Below are 20,122 nucleotides of genomic sequence, written 5' to 3' on the forward strand. Positions count from 1 at the left end.
CTGCACTGAACCCTCAAGTGCACCCAGGAGCTAGGGGGCTCTTTATCTCAGCCCCTTTCTTTGGAGACTTTTCTTCCCAGAAGAGAAACTACCCCATGACTCAGCCCAGCCCCAAAGTTACCATTTGTTTAATCAAGATAGTTGGTTTGCAAAACATTAAACCGTATTTGATGCCTAGTTAATAATTTGCATCCTCTTCATTTGTTCCTGAATCCTTGGAGACTGACATTTTTCCCCCCTGAAGGCAAAGACAACCAAAGAAACTGCATCGAGAGCCAAGCCCAGGCCTTCAACTGCCAGGATGTCGGCCAGGAGGCCTGCCCTCCATGTTCTGCTGTTAACTGTTCTTGTGGGAAAGTCAGCCGTCGGGGTGAGTGTCCTTTTCGAAGGTCTACAGTCCAGGGATCCTGAGGTTATTGGGAAGACGAAACCAGTTGTGCAGGGAGCGAGGACAGACGTTAGTTGGGAAAGGCAAACATTGCCAAAGTGAGTATGTCCTGAGTCTGAGAGGCCTTGGCACGGGCTGCTAGTCCAGGGTGACATGCGTCTGACTTGAGAGCCTCCGTGAAGCATTCCCACAAAGGAAGAAAATCCGCTAAGGCACCCGTTGTTATCTGGCATGGATCTCAGAGGCCCTGTTGAGAGGCCACCGAGAGCCACCAGCTCTCTCCCCAGAACAGTCTGCTTATGTGCTGGTGACGACACATCCAAGTTTCCTGCCTTTAGGAGCCAACGCTGGGATTGGCTTTAGAGAGGAATCCTGCTGGTCCTGGCAAAGGATTTGCTTAGATGGGTTAGGTTTGGGGAGAGGCTTCGTGGTGGCTACCTTTTCTCCTTTTTCTCCATGACCACAGTGGCTGGGGCCCGAGGGAGGTTGAAGGGCGTCAGGCAGGGAAGTCCCATCAGGGGGTCTTGAACTGGGGACTCAGAACCTTTGGGATGAGATGAGAGGTGGAGATGTTGGCCCCTGCTGCTGTGTGCTGTTGTGGTCCCGGGGTCAGCTGGATCTCTGCAGGCAAGGGCAAGGGAGCCTTCCACAGAGGTGGAGCCTCCTGGGAGTTCCCTGCAGGACGTGGGCTGAGGCATGAGTGTGGCTCTGGGGCCAGGGGTGAATCTCAGCTTGGCCCCTCTGTGGGTAAGGAATGTGGGGCCAGGAACACCATCTCTCTGAGTCTCAGTGTTCTTGCCTGAGAACCAAGTGCTAATCTCTCACAGATTCGGGAAAGGTCACAATTAAATGAGGTCATAGATGAGACTTTCAATAAATGTGAGCTCTTTTTTTACTTAAAATTTCCAGAATGAACACAGCTTCCCTATAAAAATCAGAGAACGTTCTCCTCTGTTAGGGAGCGGGTGGAAGAGAGTGGGCAAAGGGTAAGAACTGAAGTAACAGCCGGAGCCTCTGTATCTTATTAAGTACCTTTGCAGCTGATGTCCCATTTCATTCCAAAGACTGCTTCCTGAAGGAAGCAGATTAAATTACAGGATTTCTCATTAGCGTGTTTTTTAGACAACAGCTTTGCCTCCTCCTCAGTAAACTCTGCTCAGACACCTCTCTTGGCCACATAGTCAGCTGCCAAGTGACTGACTTTGGTTTCTTTTCAAATTATGATTCGGGCATGAGCAGTGGCTGCAATTACAGATTGCTATCAGCCCCCCTGCATCATTTGATTGCTTGTGGCCGGTCTGGGCCCAACACATGGCAGAAATCCCACAGGTCTACAGAAAGATGGTGGAAATTATCAGAGGCCCCTGAGAGGCCTAGAGAAAGTACCAGTCGGAAGGAATTAAGCCTAAAGTTTGCAGGCAAGGAGAAGGGCTGATGCAGTCTGTTTGAAGTTCACAGAAAGGATAATGGTCCCGAAAAAAAATCCCTTTTTTGCAAGCCCCAGTGAATTTTTAGGGCTAGCGATGAAATTATAAGTCAATAATGGATAAAAGAGAAAATATGAGAGATAGCCTTCGGGCAATGAGCTTACTCAATTCCAAAGAGAGGACTCGGGGCTTTGGAATGTTTTCTTACCCAGATGTGTGCCAGACAGGTGGTCGAGAAGGCGGCTCAAATTCCATAGGCCAGCGCATGGGCATCCAGAGGAAAGTGGCCAAGGCACTCAGATGCTTTGGAGAGTTTGGGGCATCACTGGGGGACAGAAGCCACAGAGCCAGATGGGCTAGGAGGCCTCTCCCACCCTTGTAGCTAAGAATAATAACCAAATTTAGCCTGGAAAGAGGAGTCCTGAGTGCCAGGCCTGAGGTTTCTGCAGATTAGTTCATCTCCCACAAGAATCCTAAGTAGTAGGTATTGTCCTTGGTCTCATTTTACAGATATGGAGCAGGATGACTTGGCTCCAAGTCACAGAGCTGCGAAGTGGAAGAGCTGAGCTTTAGATGACAGGCCTTGGGCCCTGGCTAAGTGTGAGACCTCTTTGGTCCTCATCACAGGGGACAATCCTTTCTATAGGTACCGAGGCTCTTAGAACAGGGCCCATTGCTGGGTGGAGGGTAATGGGTTCCATATGCCACTGAAATTCTGAAGCAAGGCATTCGAAGGATCTGTGATTGCTGTCCACTGGGAAGACCTTTGGGCACTCTCCTGTGAATTGGGTCACATGGTGAACATACTGTTAACTGCTCTTCAGGATCGCCTTTAGCTTGGATTTTAACTTCAATATCTGCTCATCAAAGAGCTATAGGTCAAGTATCATTGCTGTGAACTCTGGGGCATCCTTCCCAGGCCTTCCTAATCTGGTCTAGATTGGTTTTTCCAGAATTATCAGATTTGAGCACCTGAACCCAGCATAGATGAGTACGTGAGCCCTGTTCTCGGGTTAGAAATAAGTCCTGTGATGCTCAACTACTTTGCCAACCAGGACTGGGACACAGGCCTGTCCAACTCCTCATCCATCATGGGAGGCCCACTTGATTGTAAGAATGATGGGGACTGTCCAGAAATCTCATTCTACTATAGTTCTTGGGGTCATTTAGGGCACACTGGGCTGGCTGCAATGGGATTTGGCCTCTTGCAGGATCAGAAGCAAGAGAACAGTGCTCGTGGGCCTGTCCTGCTTATCTCAGTCCAGCCCCAGAGAGAAGCAGAGACAATGGCTTTTTATGTCCCTGACAAAAGGGTCTTCAAATTAAAATGCCTGCTTGCTCACATTTCTGGGCTTTTTAAATCCTGGAACTCTAGAATCTTCCCAGGTAGAGAGCTGCAGAAACGGCTGCATCAGCCAAGGGTTGTGACTTGGCCACTCGGAGTTCTTTCTGCTCGCAGCCCAGGTTTTATTTGGCAGGTAGAAGGTCAGCCTGCTGAGTGCTCTAGTTTTCTTTTAGTTGCCAGCCAGCATTGGAAAATCAGAACATTTCTTAACGGACTCAGGTTTCTGAGTGTTTTGAAAATGAGACATTCTGGAGACACTGGACTCACATTCATACCCTGCACCATGAAGGGAGGAGCGTTCTGAAGTACGAGTCTCCAGGTCCTGTGGTCCCTCCACTCTCTGTGCCCTTCCCACGTGACAGATGTGCATGATCTGCCTGGTTCTGTCACAAGAGAGAGAGAGAATGAGAAAACATGCTTGTCTGGTTATTGCTCAGGGACGCCCAGCATCTGATTGATTCAAGCTCCCAAATCTGCATGGGCTGTAGGACCAAAATAAGGCCTTTGATGGGCAGATGTGAGCCAAAGTCTCAGCTCCCCAGAATGCCTGTCTCGTTCAGACCTCGAAGAGATGGCCCTTTCTCTTGGATTCCACGTAGTCTTCCCAGAAAGGGAAGGATTGAATTTCACCGCAACTTCTCCTAGATCTTTTTAAAAAACCGATCCGAAGCACGAGTCCAGCTCATTAGCTTTGGCAGTGTACACTGGTATTTAGGGAAATCAGGTCGCAGGAAATCACATGTGTGTATAGGCACAGACACATTTACATTCTGAATTCATTAGGGTTTCCTAAATGCAAAAGCAATTTTGCTGCCACAGAGAAACAGCATGGCAGAATACTCGGCAGCCAGGATTTTAAATAAAACATGCTTTTTCTTCATAATTAATATAATAAGGTTTCCTGGCTTAGGGCTTGGCAAAGATCCCAGGGAAAATAGTGGGGGGAGGGAGCCGGTGTGATGTGCCTGTGACCTGACAAACAAGTTCCAGGAAGACTTTGCACTGAGTGAGCACTCCTCAATCTGCCCCTCCCCCCGGGGTGCACTCAGCAATCTGCAAAAAAATACAAATCATCATCGACATCAATGGCTAACAATGGTATCAATAACAGCAGCGATCAATTTTAAGTCTTTATCCTATGCTAAATACTGTGTGTTTTATGTTTATTATCAGACTGAGGCTTTCCAACAAGTCCAGGAGGTAGGGATTAGTGTCCCTCTCCTCTCACAGATAAGAAACCACACCACAGAGAAGTTCAATAATCCATCCAAGATGGCACCCTGGCAGGTTACCGATAAACCCATCTGCCCAATGCCAGTGCTCTTAACCACTGTGGCATGGATCCTCTCACCGGACCCTGCCAAGGACTGTGGGACTGTTCAGTGTGGAACCAGGGGTGTCAGACGGGGCAGTGGCCTCAGACTCCATCAAGTTGATCCCACCTGAAGGCTCCTCAGGGCCCCTGAAGCTTTCTTTACCTCTGACCCTGGAAGGATCAAGTCTTGCCAGTTAACCAACCAATTAGGTCAGTGTTTGTCATGAACGAATCCCATCTTGAAAACTAGTTTCCCATACTTTTGTTAAACAGACTCCCATTTTCTCTATCTATACTGATCTACTTTTAAAGGACAGTGACTCTACCATTAATGGAGAACCCAACAAAACACGGGGAGGTGCTGGATTCTAGCTGGCTGTCCTCAGGCTAGAGCCCTGCCCTGAAGCCTGCTTCTCCTTGTCGGAGAGCAGATCAGCCAGGGATGGAGGACAGAGACCCACCAGCCACCCGAGTCTCTCCCTGAAGTGGACCTGGGATGGTTGACAGTAAACTTGAGACTTGTTCAGACTGCATTTCAGTGTCATTTCATACCCTGGCCAGGCACCACCTAAGTCAGCTCAGCTTTGGTGGTGGAGTTGGTTTCCAGCAATGGGCACTCACTTTGCTGAAGCCCTGGGTGGTTTGCTGAAGTTACCTGGCCAAGAAAGTTAATGTGAGGGCTCCTGTCCGTGGAGGACCCAGACTTGGCCTACTCTTTTGTTTTATCTTCTCCTTGGTGCATTATCACCTCCAGAAATGAGGGCTCGTTTTTCTCCAGTCTCTACCCTGGACGGGCTCACTCCCTCACTTTTAGCCCCACCTCTTCCTAAGTCTACTTGACCCAAGTCCCTGGGATGGCCCATTTGTACAGATACTTCTCACCTAGTGCCCACCTGAAGAGGGATCCCTTGCAAGTCCTATACTTGCCCTGAGAAACAAAATGCTCTCAAATAAGAACCTCAGAGTGGGTAAGGAAATTCTTATTTTTATAATTGAGGAAACTGAGGAATGGACTGATTCAACAGCCGCACGGGAACAAAGATAACCCTCCTTCCGCCAAGGGCGGAATGGGCTGCACTGGTGGTAAATGCACATTCTGGACCCAGGCAGGCCCATGGGAGCACAGCGCTTGCAGGTGGCCCAGGGTCTGTGCTGTTACCAAGCTCTCTCCACAATCCCTAGGCACCTGAGGTTGGAGAACCGGTGTCTTTAAATAGCAATTTCCCAGGTCCCCAGGTGGGACACTCTTCCTCCCTGCCCCTGCCCATCCCTGCTGTGGCCCAGCACCCAGGTACCTGGGTACAGCTCTGAGGCAGGCACAGAGACTGGTATCCGAATAGGGGCCTGGGCTCCAGTCTCTCCCCACCTGCCAACCCACTCAAGTCCCCACGCGAGCCACTTCACTGGGCCTTGGCTCCCTCCTTTGTAGGGGTCCGTTCCTCTCTGTGAATAGCTACACCCAGGGTCTCAAGAAGGAAACCCCCTGCAGGCACCACGGACCTTCGTCTTCTTCCGTGGTATCCAAACTTTCCACCAAAGTCTTTCCCTCCAAACTTCCCTCCTGCCCTGAGCCCCAGGTGAAAAGATGGAAGCAAAGCCACAGTGGACCCACCAACCCCAGGACAGCTCTGAGCACCTGTGAGCTCAAGTGAGAAGGGCGAGAGTCCATGGGCATAAAAAGGACAGCCCAGCACGGCCTTATTATTGTCACAATGGCTATAATTCTTAAAAATAAAAAATTAATACTTTCTATGTTATTGGTTTCCCTGTTGGTGGGGAGGTGAAGACATTGGAACCCTTCATTCGTTGTTGGTGGGATCATAAAACACATCTGCCCTGGAAAACAGTGTGGGGATTCCTGGAAAAATTAAACATGGAACTACAACATAACCCAGTGGTTCCATATCTAGATGGACACCCAGAGGGATTGAAAGCAGAGACGCTAACAGATAACTGTACATCAATGTTCATAGCAGCCTAATAGCCAAAATGTGTGGAGAACCCAAGTGTCCATCAGTGAATGAATGCATAAACAAAATGTGACAGAGACAGATAGACAGGACAGTGAAATACTATTCAGCCATTAAAAGGAAAGAAAGTTTGATATATGCTACAATATAGACAGACCTTGAAAATATTATGCATATGAAATAAAGCCAGTCCCAGAAGAAAAATGTTGCAGGGTTCCTCTTATATGAGGCACTTAGGAGAGGCAAGTTCAGAGAGACAGAAGAAGGAGGTTATCAGGGGATGCAGGAAGGGAAGAAGGGGGTGTTATTGCTTAATGGGTGAAAGTCATGTTGGGGAAAAGAAAAACGTTTTGCACACAGATAGTGGTGATGGATACATTGTGAATGCAATGAGTGCCAAAGAACACCACCCTTAAAAGTGGTTAAGGTTATATATAATGATACATATATTTTGCCACAATTTAATGGATCAAAGGACCAGTGGGGTTGGCTTAACTGTTCTTTTCATGACGTGGCTAAGGTGTGAGCAGAAGCAGAGAAGGAGGGTGGTATGGGGATAGCACTTGGGCTAGTGACCTGGACACTCTCAACTGCTTTCTATCACCTCCACCAGTGAATGGTAGCCCCAAGCTCTGCATCTAGCAGTGGGGACTGGTCCTACTGAACTGTATGCACATGTCCCTGTCACCCCCCCACCCCCCGTCCAGCAGCTGCAGACCCACTTGGCCACAGTGCCAAGTTCCAGGCTGCCCTTGGGAGTAACGCGATCCTTCCCTGGTGGTCGGTGACATCTGCTCCACCAGGTACCTGGTAGAACATCCAAGAAGGAAGAGATGGCTGAGATTAGGGCTCCAGCCTCTCACCTACTGGGAGAAAGATTTCTCTGCTGTAGGCCCTTTCTAGGCCCCTGGCCCCCCACTGCCTGCCCATCGCCTGAGAACATTTCCACTGACTCCATGTGATAGCTGGAACACAGCAACTCAGCCTTTCAGCCTCAGCCTTTCGGTCTTGTCTTCCAGAAGGTTTGGAATTCTGAAAGGCAGAGCGAGAACCTAATTTAAATCATGACTAGATTAAAATAATCACTAGATTGGACAAAATAGATTAGAGCATCCCAAGAAAATTATGCTGTAAATTTTACACTAGACCTTGAGACAAGCTTGCTGGTGGCTTGGGGAGTTTAATGTTGCCAACGGCCTGCTCCTGACCTCTGGAAGGTCAGAGTCCTGAGCTGTGGAGCCACTGAGAAAGTCCAAGTGTGGAGCGGAGGGACCCTCGGCTGGATCCATTGCAGAACGCCACCTTCCTTTGTGAGCAGCAGCTGAGTCCAGCCACCTAGGAGGAGCTGGTCAGTTGGGACACATGGAGTTTCAGCCCAATCGAAACTAGGAATGGAGGAGGTTGGAGAAGTGGACAGTGTCTTGTGTGCCTTCCCATCAGGGTAGAGAGTTGGTTGAGATGTGTTCGCCATAGGGGACCAGCTGGGCTCACTCTTGTGCTTCCCCCTGGGACCAAATGGCCTTTTATGTGGTCTGCCAGGCCTGAGCCACTGCAGATGGACCTCTTATAAATATACAGCTTATATAAAGCTTTCCAAGAACAGGATCCTGGTATTTTAACCTAGCTCAGCATCTGCCCCTCTTAGAATTCCGTCTCCTTCTCCTCCACCCTTTCATGACAAGGTCTGCATGCCTGGATTCCCTGGGCCATCCCAGTGAGGACAAGTAAGAGCAAGGACACCCATGTAAGGCTGACTCTCTGTACCCAGCTCCAGCATTACTAGCTGAGTTATTTGGGACAACTTAATATCTGCAAATCTCAGTTTTCTCACCTCTAAAATGGACATACTTATTGTACCTAAGTTATCCAGTGTTATGTGAGACAAACTAGACAACATGTATTGCACCCATTGAGCACAGTCTGTGGCTCATGGTTAGCTCTATATAATTGTGAACTGAGATCCTTTTTCTGGTCTCTTCTACTTCTTAGTTATCACAGCCCTCACCTCTTATTCCTCCTCCTCTCCTCCTCTTCCTCCTCCTCTTCTCCTCTTCCTCCTCCTCCTCCTTCTCCTCCATCAATCTTCCTTTATAGATTTGCAAGTCCAAGAGTAAGAGTTCTTCTACCATTTTGCTGTCCCTGTGGAAAACGGAGCAGACTCATGGGACAAAAGGAGCAGGTTCTGTGTCCGTCATTCTGCTTGCAGGCCTGTCCTGGTCAGTTTCAGGAGTGTGGCCCTGAAACTGCCGTGGTCCCAACTCTGAGGGCCCCCTATAGTATTCCCAGATCCGCAGCCTGGGTTCCAGCTCCCACGTCCCATCGCAGCCTCTCTGTGGGTGGACACAGTGAGTCACAGAGTGACTTGCCTCTGCTGCTCAAGTGGGCAGCGGCAGTCAGCCTCCTGAGAGGTCAGCTCTGGGCAGGAAGTCAGCTACATCCTAACCTGGTTACTGCCGAGCGCCGCCTTGGAAGGGCATGCCTGCCACCTGCTGGCCGAGGGCAGCACGACACTTGGGTGTCCCTTCAGCTCTGATTCAAGCTCTGACTCAGGCCCAGGTCCTGAAGACCCTTCCCTGGTGGGGTCCAAGAAAGGGTGTCCCCACAGTCCTCTCTCCTGTCCTGCACACTTCTCAGGGCTGATGGTAGCCAGGCATGGGCCACCCTCTCCAGTTCAGAGAGAAGAGTTCCTGCAGTGCCTCCTGAGGAGAGGGCATCCCTGTCCTCTGGACAAGGTCAACGGAGGGCAGGTGGAGCAGGGTACAGTGCCCAGGGCCAAGCACCAGCCAGCGGCTGCAGTGAGGCGAGGTTGGAGGAGGAGTGATGTCTGTCCCCAGGGCCCGCATGCCCCATGCTGACACCCAGAGCGTCCTCAGGTGCTCCCTGTACCTGACACCCTCCCTAGGCAAGACTCCCAGGCCAGCCCCCAAACAAAACACCTGTCCCCGCCTCACTGGTGAAGAAAATGGGGCAGAGGCACAGGCCCAGACCTCACAGGACCGCCCCTCTTTCCTTTTTTCCTTCTTTGGCATTCCTTTCTCCTCCCTCAATTTTTATTTTGTGAGTTTTCAAAACTACAGAAAAATGGAAATAAGAACAACACAGTGGACATCCTTCACCCTCCGAGATCAATTGTTAACATTTTGCCACTTTTATGCTCCCTCTTCTGTATGTGTATGAGTGTGTGTGTGAGTGTGTGTGTGTGTGTGTGTTTTCTGTTGTTTGCTAAATCATTTGCAGATAGAGAGCAGACACCACCCTAAATACTTGAGCAGTCACATCTTAGAATAAGCATTTTCCTATGAATTTATGGCAACGTTATCCAGGGAAATTCGACACTATATGGTGATACCATGTAAATATTGTAAACTACTCAGTTGTCTCAGTCATGACCTTTGTTGTGGTGCTTCTCTTAAATTCGGGATCCAATCAAAGGACCACACACTGAATTCAGTTGCCAAGTCTCTTGAAACAAAGGACAGTCCTCCATTGTTTTTTCTCCTTTGAGGCTGACTCTGGAGGAGTGGAGGCTCACCCTTCCGTAGAATGCCCTGGGGTTTGGATCTCCACTGGGACCCGTGTGTTCCCTGCGGGGGGATTCGAGAGGCGCCTGCTTTTCCACAATGCTCTCTGTCGATGTCGCTGCCTGGTACTGCACATCAGGAGGTCATCCCTGTCTCTTCTTATCTTCCTTTCTAATTCGTCATCTTCCTACTTCCCAAAGATGTTTAAGGAAACCAACAGCAAAACAGAAAATTAAAACTTCAGCCGAAGGTGGAGGAGGCAAAGCTATTGAGCTGCCTGCATCCCCTGGGTCCTGGGAGGGAGCACTGGAGCTCAGCTTTCCTGCAGCCAGGACCCGAGGGCAAGTCTGCCCAAGGATACAGCTCTCATTTTCTAACCAGAGGTCAGCAGACTTTGTCTGTAAAGTGCCTGATGGTTTTTTTTTCTGAGCTATGCTTTCTCTGTCACAAATATTCTGCCCCGATTGGCACAAAAGTAGTCATTAAAAAAAAATGTGGGGCTGGGGTTGTGGCTCAGCGGCAGAGCGCTCGCCTAGCGTGTGTGAGGCCCTGGTTTTGCATCTTAGTACCGCCTGTCAACAAATAAAATAAAGGTCCATGGACAACTAAAGAAATAGATTTAAAAAAGGGAAAATGGTCATGGGACTATTTTCCAATAAAACTTTATTTATAAAGCCCAACGGTGGGGCACTGCCCCAGGGCCTTAGTGTGAGGCTCCCTGTTTGAAGGGAAGGAACCTTTTCCAGTTATGGGGCGAGTCCAGGTTTCTTCTTCTGGTTAAGAACTGCCTTCTACGGGGTAAAAATGGGAGCTCATAACCCACTCGAATCAGACTGTGAAATACGATATGTCAAGAGCTACGTAATGTTTTGAACGACCAATAAAAAAAAAGAACTGCATTCATATCACTCGTCAGCAAAACCTTCTGAGGAATGCCGCGGGCCAGGCACATGCTAGACATTGAGTGATGCGTCCGTGACAGATGAAGACCTCCACAGAATCTAATCTCAGAGGCAGAGGACATGCAAACATGAACAAGTGTAAAACGAGGCTGTAATGAGGACCGTGGTGGGGATAAACAGGTGTAGTAACAGAAAAACAAAAATAGGGTGAGGGATGTCCTACTGATTGACAGAGTGTTTGGGGAAGGCCTTCTTAAGAGGATGGCATTTAAATTGAGACCTGGTAGACTGTGGGGAAGGAGGTCCAGGTAGCGAAGACAGCCAGTGCAAAGGCCCTGAGGTGGGAGGAACTTGGCTTGTGCCAATTAGAAGCCGGGTGTGGCTGGTGCTTAGTAAAGGGCAGGGGGAGGAAGGAGTATGGGAAGCGGTTGGAGGTCCAGGTGGGTGCTCGTAATTTATTCCAAGAACAAAAGAAATGTCTGGAGAGTTTTAAGCCTTTGCCCATCCCCAATCCCCAAAGGCTGTCACTCAAGGAAATCACTCGGACTTGAGCCTAAATTCAGACCCCGTCACAGCTATGTGACCTGAGTCTGCCTTTCCTCCTCCAAGGCCTCCCCTGGGGTTGTTAGAACATAAGGGGCAACAGGCAGACAATCATTTCAACTGGCCGGAGCGTCAGGACCTGGGCTCCGTGGGCCCACAGGTGTGTGAGGTAACACGAGTCTCTGCTGAGGAGGAAAGGGGCATCGACAAATAGACCCCACCCCCAGAAGGCGCCCAGTGCTCCTGTGACCTGGATCTGGTCCTCTCTGGCTTTCGGAAGCCCAGGGAGCACCCTGCTGGCCTGGCCTGGCCTGGTCCAACGTGCTATGTCTGTTGCTTTGTTTTTCAGTTCTCCTTGATGCCTTTCCTCGATGACCTGGATCCAGGTGAGTGCACTGACCACCCTGTGGCTTCCCACCCTCCTACTGATTCCAAGCTGGCGGAAGGGCAGGTCTTACAGGGCTCTCAGGTCCAGCTGGTTCAGGGGGGTCATAGACCCCTGAGGGAATTTGCCCAGAAACATTCCCCTCACCCAGTGCTTTGCACAACTTCAGGTTGCCCTGGGACACCTCTGATGGCCAGTCTCAGAAGCCCAGGGGGAAGCTCCCTCATCTTACAGAGAAAGAGACCGAGACAACTTTCTCCTCGTCACACAGCCCGTTGGTGGCTGAAGTGACTTACAAAGGCTAAGCCAGGGTGTGCCTGAGCGATGGCCGGCTTCAGGAAGGCGGGGAGCCAGGACCCCATTTCCTCCACCCGGTCCCCACAGCCATACGAACCTCCTCCTGTCATCCTCCTGTGGCCGCTGGCTCTGGGTGCCTGTCTCCCTTGGTTCTCAGAGTCCCGAGGAGGAACCTGGGATCATGGCTGTATCTGTCCAGAGGCTGACACTCCCATGATAGGGACCTGGCACCCCCTGAGGACGGGAACCAGACACACGGAGGCCATGGACACGTCTGAACTTTGGATCAAGGGCTGATTTGGAGCAAGGCAAACAGTAGCCAGGTCAGAAGCAGCTCAGTGGTGACATTCTCCAGCAGCCAAGCCCAGACAGACATTCGGGCAGACAGACATAAGGAGCCCAGAGCACGAGGCTCCAGGACCCCATGGGCTCAGGGAACGCAGTGGAAATATTCATGGGGCCTGGGTTTTGAGAGATTTTGCATTTTCCCCCAAAGCTAAGGAGAGTACTTGGTGGTGTGGGATCCAGATCCTCCGGAAGCCACACTCCCTGGGCTGCCCTTGTGACGGTCATCCATCGCCCACACGCACAGCCAGCGAGAGACCAAGGGGCTGGAAAGGCTGCCTCTGGCTCAGGCACCATTAAAGGGCCTGGGTGTCAAAGAGACAGGGCTGCAGAGGTTGTGGAGCGACACAGGAGGAGACAAGACTCGAGAGCCCTCACTGTCTTCAAGAGCCTGAAGAGCAGCCCCTCCCCTGGTCTAGGAGGCAACTTTGCGGAAATCACGGAGTTTCTCTACCACAAGACACTTTACTGCCCTCGGCCAGAACGCTGTCAAAGATGTCTACAGTGAGTTTAGACATCCTGGAATGGTGCAGAGGACAACTTGAACAACCCTACTTCACAGAGATCATGGAGAAGGAGTGGATTCATTCATAAGTTTCAGAGCTGCCGTTCGGTAGATTGGAAGCTGTAGGGTCAGGTTTGATCTGCAGTCAGGAAGAACTTCCGAACCAGCAGAATTCTCCAAAAATCTGAATGGGCCCTCAGAACCTTGGGAGTTAATAGGTTCCCCATCCCTGGGGGTGTTTAAGTAGAGGATTGAGCACCCCGTGGAACTGGGCTCTACAAGATTTCTGCTAATGGCTTGTGGGAATTTGTTGAGAGAATGAATGGGCCCTGGGGCAGGCTGCTCCTAAGACCCACCTCGAGGTGCTCCAAGAGCCTCTGGCTGGGGGCAGGGGGACACGTCATGCAAAGAGCAGGCTAGATGTTAAGCCATGCCTGTCAGGTGTGTGATTGAAAGGCACGGGGTTGTGCTTTGATGGACTTTGTTGTCTCCTGCAGACTCCAGACAGCAGTGTGGGGAGGGGACACTTTGCTCATGCCCACAGGCAAGCCGCTTCTTTGGTTGGTCTTGCTGGAGACAGTGCACAGCGAGGGCCTGGCTGGAGCAGAAGGTGTCCAGTCCCAGTGGGCAGTGAAGGAGGTGGTCATCAAACAGCACAGACTCTGTGCATCTCCCCAAAGCAGGTGACACAGCAGCCAGCAGGCCTGCGGAAATGCTCTTCAAAGCTGGCTGAGCTCTGCCCGGCAACACAGGCCAAGCCCATCCATCAGCTGTCCTTCCGCCTGCCAGCGAGGCCCTGTGCTGCGCTTGCCCCGTCAGCCAGAGTGGAAGTGTCAAATGCAGTCCGACAGGGCTGGGCCCGGGGGAGGCCCTCGGAGGAGCTGTCCGTGCCGCCGTGATGGATGACGCCAACAGGGACGACATTCCGGGGATTTTTATTCTGTTCCGCACATCTGGCAGGCTCTTTAACCAGAGCAGCTGCGAAGCCCCCATTGCAGGACCTCTGCGCTTGTTCTGAGAGATGCTAAACGTGGACACAGTAATCTTGGTGGAAGGACCCGGAGCACGTGCTAAAGATATCCCAGTGCATGTTGCTTCCTGAAAGCTAAAACCCATGGAGTTTCTGAAACATAAACCCAAACGAGGCTCGTAAAGAGGCAAACACGGCTTGAAGTTAGGTAGATCTGGGCTAGGAGGCCAGGTCCTTCTGCTTTGGTTTTTCCTTATGTGTGGAATAGAAATAGTGTCACATATGCCTTGGGGATGCTTCAGGTTAAGTAAGATTGTGCACAACCACAGGACTGAGCCTAGTGTGACCCCTAGGAAGGATTCAGTATGCAATACCCTGTCATTAGGGCTTTCTGGTTAACTGAGCATGACCTCACCATTCCTCCTGGTAGTCCCTAGAAACAGACTCTGATACGTAGACAAATCCACAAATTTTTCTTTTTATGCCTGAAATAAAACACTTCTGTCAGTTGCCCCTTTCTTCGCCAAGTCTCTCCTCTTTCTTGCAGCCCAAATTTTCATGTAATTGGAATTTGAACCCAAAGTTGTCCACTACAATCTATCAATGGACTGAGAATCCACCTCTGGCAGCGATCCTGTCTACTCAAAAAAGCATCTGGACAAGTTCTGAGATTCCCGTCAGGAGTTTTCTTCACTAATTACTTATGACCCACATCTCACGAGTTTCTCTCCTGAACTCACCATTGCTCTGCCTCAAGCAGGGGCCATCTTTGGGGGCAGAGCTGTGTGCTGGCCAATCAGAAGGCAGGAGGCTCAGAGGCCAAGGGGGAGGTGGGTCTGCCCAACACAACTGCACACAGGGCTCTGCTGGGCACCGTGAAGTCGAACATGGCCCTTGCTCTTAAGAAACCAACTCTCTAGTTGGAGGAAACATATCAGATGGACTAAGTGAATCCCAGAGTGAGGTACCATCATCCCAAACCTAAATTCTGCGGCCAACTCGGCCAGTAAGGGATGTTCCTATACCTAAAAGATCTAGAATTGTTATTCCGCTAGCAACCCGACATCAATCTATCCTGATGTCTGCTGTTGTTATTAAATAACACAATACCCCAGACTCAGTGGCTTCAACCATTACCTGTCTATTTAGATATTTGTTCTTGGGGTTAGTCGTTTAGATGGGGCTTAGCTGGGTAGTTCAGGTCTGGACCCGCTGGGTGATGTGGGCTGGGCTCCGGCTGGTAGATGGCTGGGGCTCTTGTTCCACTGGCTTCCTGGGTCAGTACCACCCTTTGATCTCCTTGTGACTGGCTTTCTCCTCCAGCCTACCCCGCCCAGAGCTTCCTCTGAGGACAAGGCCACATCCCACTCTTATTTGTATAACTGGGTAGCTCTCCATGGTCCCCCGTGCCTTTCAGCCCCTGGCATAATCCTTGTCTGATTGCAGATGCACAACACGAGTTTCTTGTATAGATAGTGCCAACATGAGAGGATAAACAAAATAGGCATTAAGTTTGGAGTGGAGGAAGCCTCCTGCGTGATGCTCCCACAAGACCTTCAAAGCACACTGTGGCTCCCCCACACGTGAAGGACCTCCGTGCCTTCTTCGCACAACCCTCTATGAGGTGGCTTCTGTTCTGGTGGTAGGGCCACCGAGTCTCTCTCTGATGGTTCTTTCCCTTTAACCAAGGACCCAGGACCCTGGCGAACAGGAGGCACTGTTGGTGTTGCTCAGCGGGAATGTGATTCGGAATCCCTGAGAGATGAGCAGCCCTGGCAAACAGAGCTGGGTTCAAGTCCCAATCCTCCCACAGACAGTTCACCCATCCCCCATCCCCTGGAAACCCCACACCGTCCCCTCTAGGTAAGAATCTCCCAAAGGACTTCCAGAGATCCTTGGGGGAGGGATCCCTGATAGTCCAGTCAAGGTTGGCCAGTCGGACCCCTGACCCGTGGGAGCCATGGGAGAAACCATAGGAGCAACCTGAAGGCTCTTCTCTGTAAACACCTGTCGGAAAAACAAAAACAAACTCTCCAAAGAATAAAGAAATCAAGAATTGATGTCATCCTCGCATTGTCTCTTCCAAATGTCCCTTTGAAATCCTTCGCGTCCAACTCAGAAGAACCTTTCCTTTGTGCCTCTTCTTGGTCTTTCTCGGCGGCACTGGGATGGAAGGAGACTTCATTTGCTCCAGGGAGACAATGGCCTTGTCTTCAACCTGGATCCTCATCCCGGGAAAGGTGGCCTCCTCTGGGACCATTTTCACAGTGGGGAAAAGCAGCTCAGGAGAAATAATGAGCAAGCAAAAGGGAGTCTGGACTTGACACTGAGATATGATGGGAAACTTTGCCAAGGAGCCGGAGTTGGCGTATTCAAAAAGGAAATGAAAAGACGGTTCCGTTTTAATGGGAAAGATAAAGTGGCCATTGTGCAAAAGTGGATTTTTCAAAAGCCAGAGACATAAAGACTCTAACGCAATGAGGGAGGGGATGGTGAGATGAGGTGGCTGATTATCAGGCGTGGGTGGAGTGCCGTCCTCCACGCTCCAAGCCGTCCATGGGCTCTCGGCTCTGCCTGGTCCCTTTCAAGTCGCCTGTCTGCATGGGCTCAGCTCATTATCATACGCATCTCTGGACAGCTTCCCTGACTCGGCACACCCACCAGCTGGAAAGCACAAAACTAACCCAACTTCTCCCCATTCCAAACTCTTCTCCTCCAACCGCAGAGCCACCAGCGTCTTCCAAGGCCCCAGACAACAAAGGGCTTTGTGTCAAAGTCTGGTCTAGCGTGAGATTTACACCAGAGGCCAACTCCACGCACAGCCTTCCTGTTTATTAGGCAAGAGCCACGACCTTATCAAGGTTGTACCTGGTGAGTCCTAGTTGTCAGGCAGGGTCTGGAGAGGGAATGCTTGGAGACTCTCTCCCACGGCCACGTGTGGGTGTAGCCAAGGCCGTGGACGATGCCCGTCAAGGCAGTGGGGCCCTGAGGTTGAGATCACTGCTGAGATTTAGTGGTTACATGGACACAAGTTGCGTCAGCTGAAACCCGCCCTGTATTAGTATGTGACCTTGAGCAAGTGACTCAACCTCTCTCAACTTCAGGTTTCTTAACTTGAAGTCGAGCAAATGATACACCTGCTAGACGTGAGTGAGAATAAAATGAGACGGTGCGTAGCAAGGGCTCAGTAAACACCACCTATTTCGGTGGCTCTGTAGACTCAGCTTGGGAGAAGCCTGATGCTGGGACCCAAAGGAAAGTGACTTCATGAGACTAAGGTGACGAATAAAGTCTCACGAAGAAATGCTGCTCACAGAGCCACCCAACCAGGCGCTCCAAAGCTGCAGAATCTGACCTGGTCCACCCCCCACGGAACCATGGAGGCCTGCTAGACCCCGGTCCTGCTGCTCTCAGAGGGGAAATCGAGGCACAGAGAGGACAGTTAGTGCACAGCCAAGGCTTGACCTCCCTGCACTCTCAATCAGTGCCCTTGGCCCTGCCAAATAACGACACGGCCTTGCAGGGTTGTAACACCCCTAAGTGAAAAGCCACAAAGCCTGATCCCGGCTACCCACCCCCATCAGTATGCAGAGCTGGAAAGACACGGGATTCCTCCTTGAGGATTTTGAACTCTTTCAGGAAAAAGTGTCCAACTAAATAAGATGCTGATGCTGAGGTTTCTTCTGTGCCGTTCCTGTCCCTGCAGATTGGACTCCCGACTACTACGACTACAGCTCCGAGCATCAGAACCCGGAGGAGAACACCACCTCGTGGTCGACCTACGCGGAGAATCCCGACTGGTACTATGCAGACGACGGTAGGTACCAGATCTGAGTCAGGGCCCTCCGGGAAGGAGGCCACAAGCCCAAGAGGAATTTACCTGTGACCCAAATGTAAGGGCTTCTCTTCCCTCCTCTCTGATGAGCACCATAAATAGGTATTAAAAAATTAATTTAGACTGGATCTTTCTCTTTTTTTTAAGTTTTTAAAAAAATTTTATTCATTCCAATTTGTTATACATGACAGCAGAATGCATTTCAATTTATACTACACATATACAGCATAATTTTTTGTGTCTCTGGTTGTACACAAAGTAGAGTCACACCATTCGTCTTCATACATGTACCTAGGGTAACGATGTCCATCTCATTCCACCCTCTTTCCCACCCCCATGCCCCTCCATTCCCTTCCCTCCCCTTTGCCCTATCTAAAGTTCCTCCATTCCTCCCATGCTCCCCCCTACCCCCATTATGGATCAGCATGAACATATCAGAGAAAACATTTAGCTTTTGGGTTTTTTTTGGACTGGCTTACTTCACTTAGCATGATATCCTCCAGCCCCACTTATCTGCTAATGCCATGATTTTATTCTCTTTTAATGCCGAGTAATATTCCATTGTGCATATACACCACAATTCCTTTATCCATTCCTCTACTGAAGGGCATCTAGGTTGGATTCACAATTTAGCTATTGTGAATTGTGTTGCTATAAACGTTGATGTGGCTGTGTCCCTGTAGTATGCCATTTTTAATTCCTTTGGGTATAAACCAAGGAGTGGGATAGCTGGGTCAAATGGTGGTTCCATTCCAAGTTTTCCAATGATTCTCCATGCAGCTTTCCACATTGGCTGCACCAATCTGCCGTCTCACCAGCGATGTATGAGTATGCCTTTTTCCCTACATCCTCACCAACACTTGTCATTTGTATTCTTTTTTTTTTTAGAGAGAGTGAGAGAGAGAGAAGGAGAGAGAGAGATAGAATTTTTAATATTTATTTTTAGTTTTTGGCGGACACAACATCTTTGTTTGTATGTGGTGCTGAGGATCGAACCCGGGCCGCACGCATGCCAGGAGAGCACGATACCGCTTGAGCCACATCCCCAGCCCCATTTGTATTCTTAATAGCTGCCATTCTGACTGGAGTGAGATGAAATCTTAGAGTAGTTTTGATTTACATTTCTCTAATTTCTAGAGATGAACATTTTTTTCATATATTTGTTAATTGTTTGCATATTATCTTCTGAGAAGCGTCTGTTCAGTTCCTTAGCCCATTTATTGACTGGGTTGTTTTAGGCCCTGACTTCCTTAACAAGACTCCTATAGTGCAAACAAATAAAATCAATAATCCATAAATGGGATGGATGCAAACTGAAAAGCTTCTTCTCAGCAAAAGAAACAATCACTGAGGTGAAGAGAGAGCCTACAGTATGAGAGCCAATTTTTATCCCACGCACATCAGATAGAGACTAATGTCCAGGATATATAAAGAACTCAAAAAACTTAACACCAAAAAAATGATAATAATAACCCAATCAATAAATGGACTGGATCTTTTTCAATTAGAATCATACACAATGAGGCCTGTGGTGGGGAGGGTCTTGGAAATCATCTCCCCAGCTCTTGAATGGCAGATGGAGTCAGTGAGACCAGGAGAAGAACCTGTCTGGCCAAGGTCTGGTGGCAAGCTAATGCCTTACACTCAGGGCTCCTGACTTGGGGACCAGTAGTCATGTTCAAAGTCAGTTCTGAAGCTTTGATCTCAGGTTGGGTCTGAGTTATGCAGAAGGATCTACGTTATCTTGGAGCCCTGAGTGTGGGATCCACAGCTTGGCTTTGAGCCTCTCTTTGAGTCCATGTTTGCTGTGTTTTTCTTTGTCCTTCGCTCTTCAGAAGGTTTAGGTATGTTTGTGTGTGTGTGTGTGTGTGTGTGTGTGCTCACACATGTGTGCTTCCACCACACTTGTCTTGCAGCTTCTTAACCAGAGCAATTGGGGGCAGAAAGGGAAATAAGAAGCTGGGTCCAGGCAAAGCCACGTGACTGAGCCAGGAGAAGGCACGGAAATCAGGGAGCAAGTGGAATAAAAGCTGTGTTAACTGAGCAAAGTGGCCTGGAAGGCAGGGCCAAGATACAGGGCATCAGGGGAACTTCAGAAGGGACCATCAAAACAAGAGCCAGGCCCAGGGATCCGAGTTCCTGAACCAAAGAACAATGTGCGTGAACAGAAGGATAAAGAATTCCCCAAGGGGGAGGTCCATTCAGACAACCATGAAAAGCCAAAGGCACAGATGAAATATGACAAAATCTAACTGAACAAGTAGTTGAAGAAAGATGAAGGCCACTGGGTCATTTCCTCCTTGCCGTCAATCCTTCTGTCACCCTCCGCCTTTGGTCTTCTCTCCTGATGTTCAGAAGCCTTGCGTTTCATGAG

The 20,122-nt window shown here is 49.8% G+C and overlaps 1 protein-coding gene across 1 annotated transcript in view; it reads left to right on the forward strand.

Annotated features, from left to right (window-relative positions):
• Positions 1-301: 301 nt before the first annotated feature.
• HABP2 (hyaluronan binding protein 2) overlaps positions 302-20,122 on the forward strand; it is a gene marked incomplete at both ends in the record, with an annotated part of 29,821 nt that continues 10,000 nt past the window's right edge. The window contains 3 exons of the mRNA XM_081268396.1: positions 302-370; positions 11,761-11,797; positions 17,620-17,730. Coding sequence (XP_081124522.1) covers positions 302-370; positions 11,761-11,797; positions 17,620-17,730 — 217 coding nt within the window. The remainder of the gene's footprint in view (positions 371-11,760; positions 11,798-17,619; positions 17,731-20,122) is intronic.

The sequence above is a fragment of the Spermophilus citellus genome (assembly GCF_964194105.1).
Source record: "Spermophilus citellus genome assembly, chromosome: 15".
Classification (NCBI taxonomy): Eukaryota; Metazoa; Chordata; class Mammalia; order Rodentia; family Sciuridae; genus Spermophilus; species Spermophilus citellus.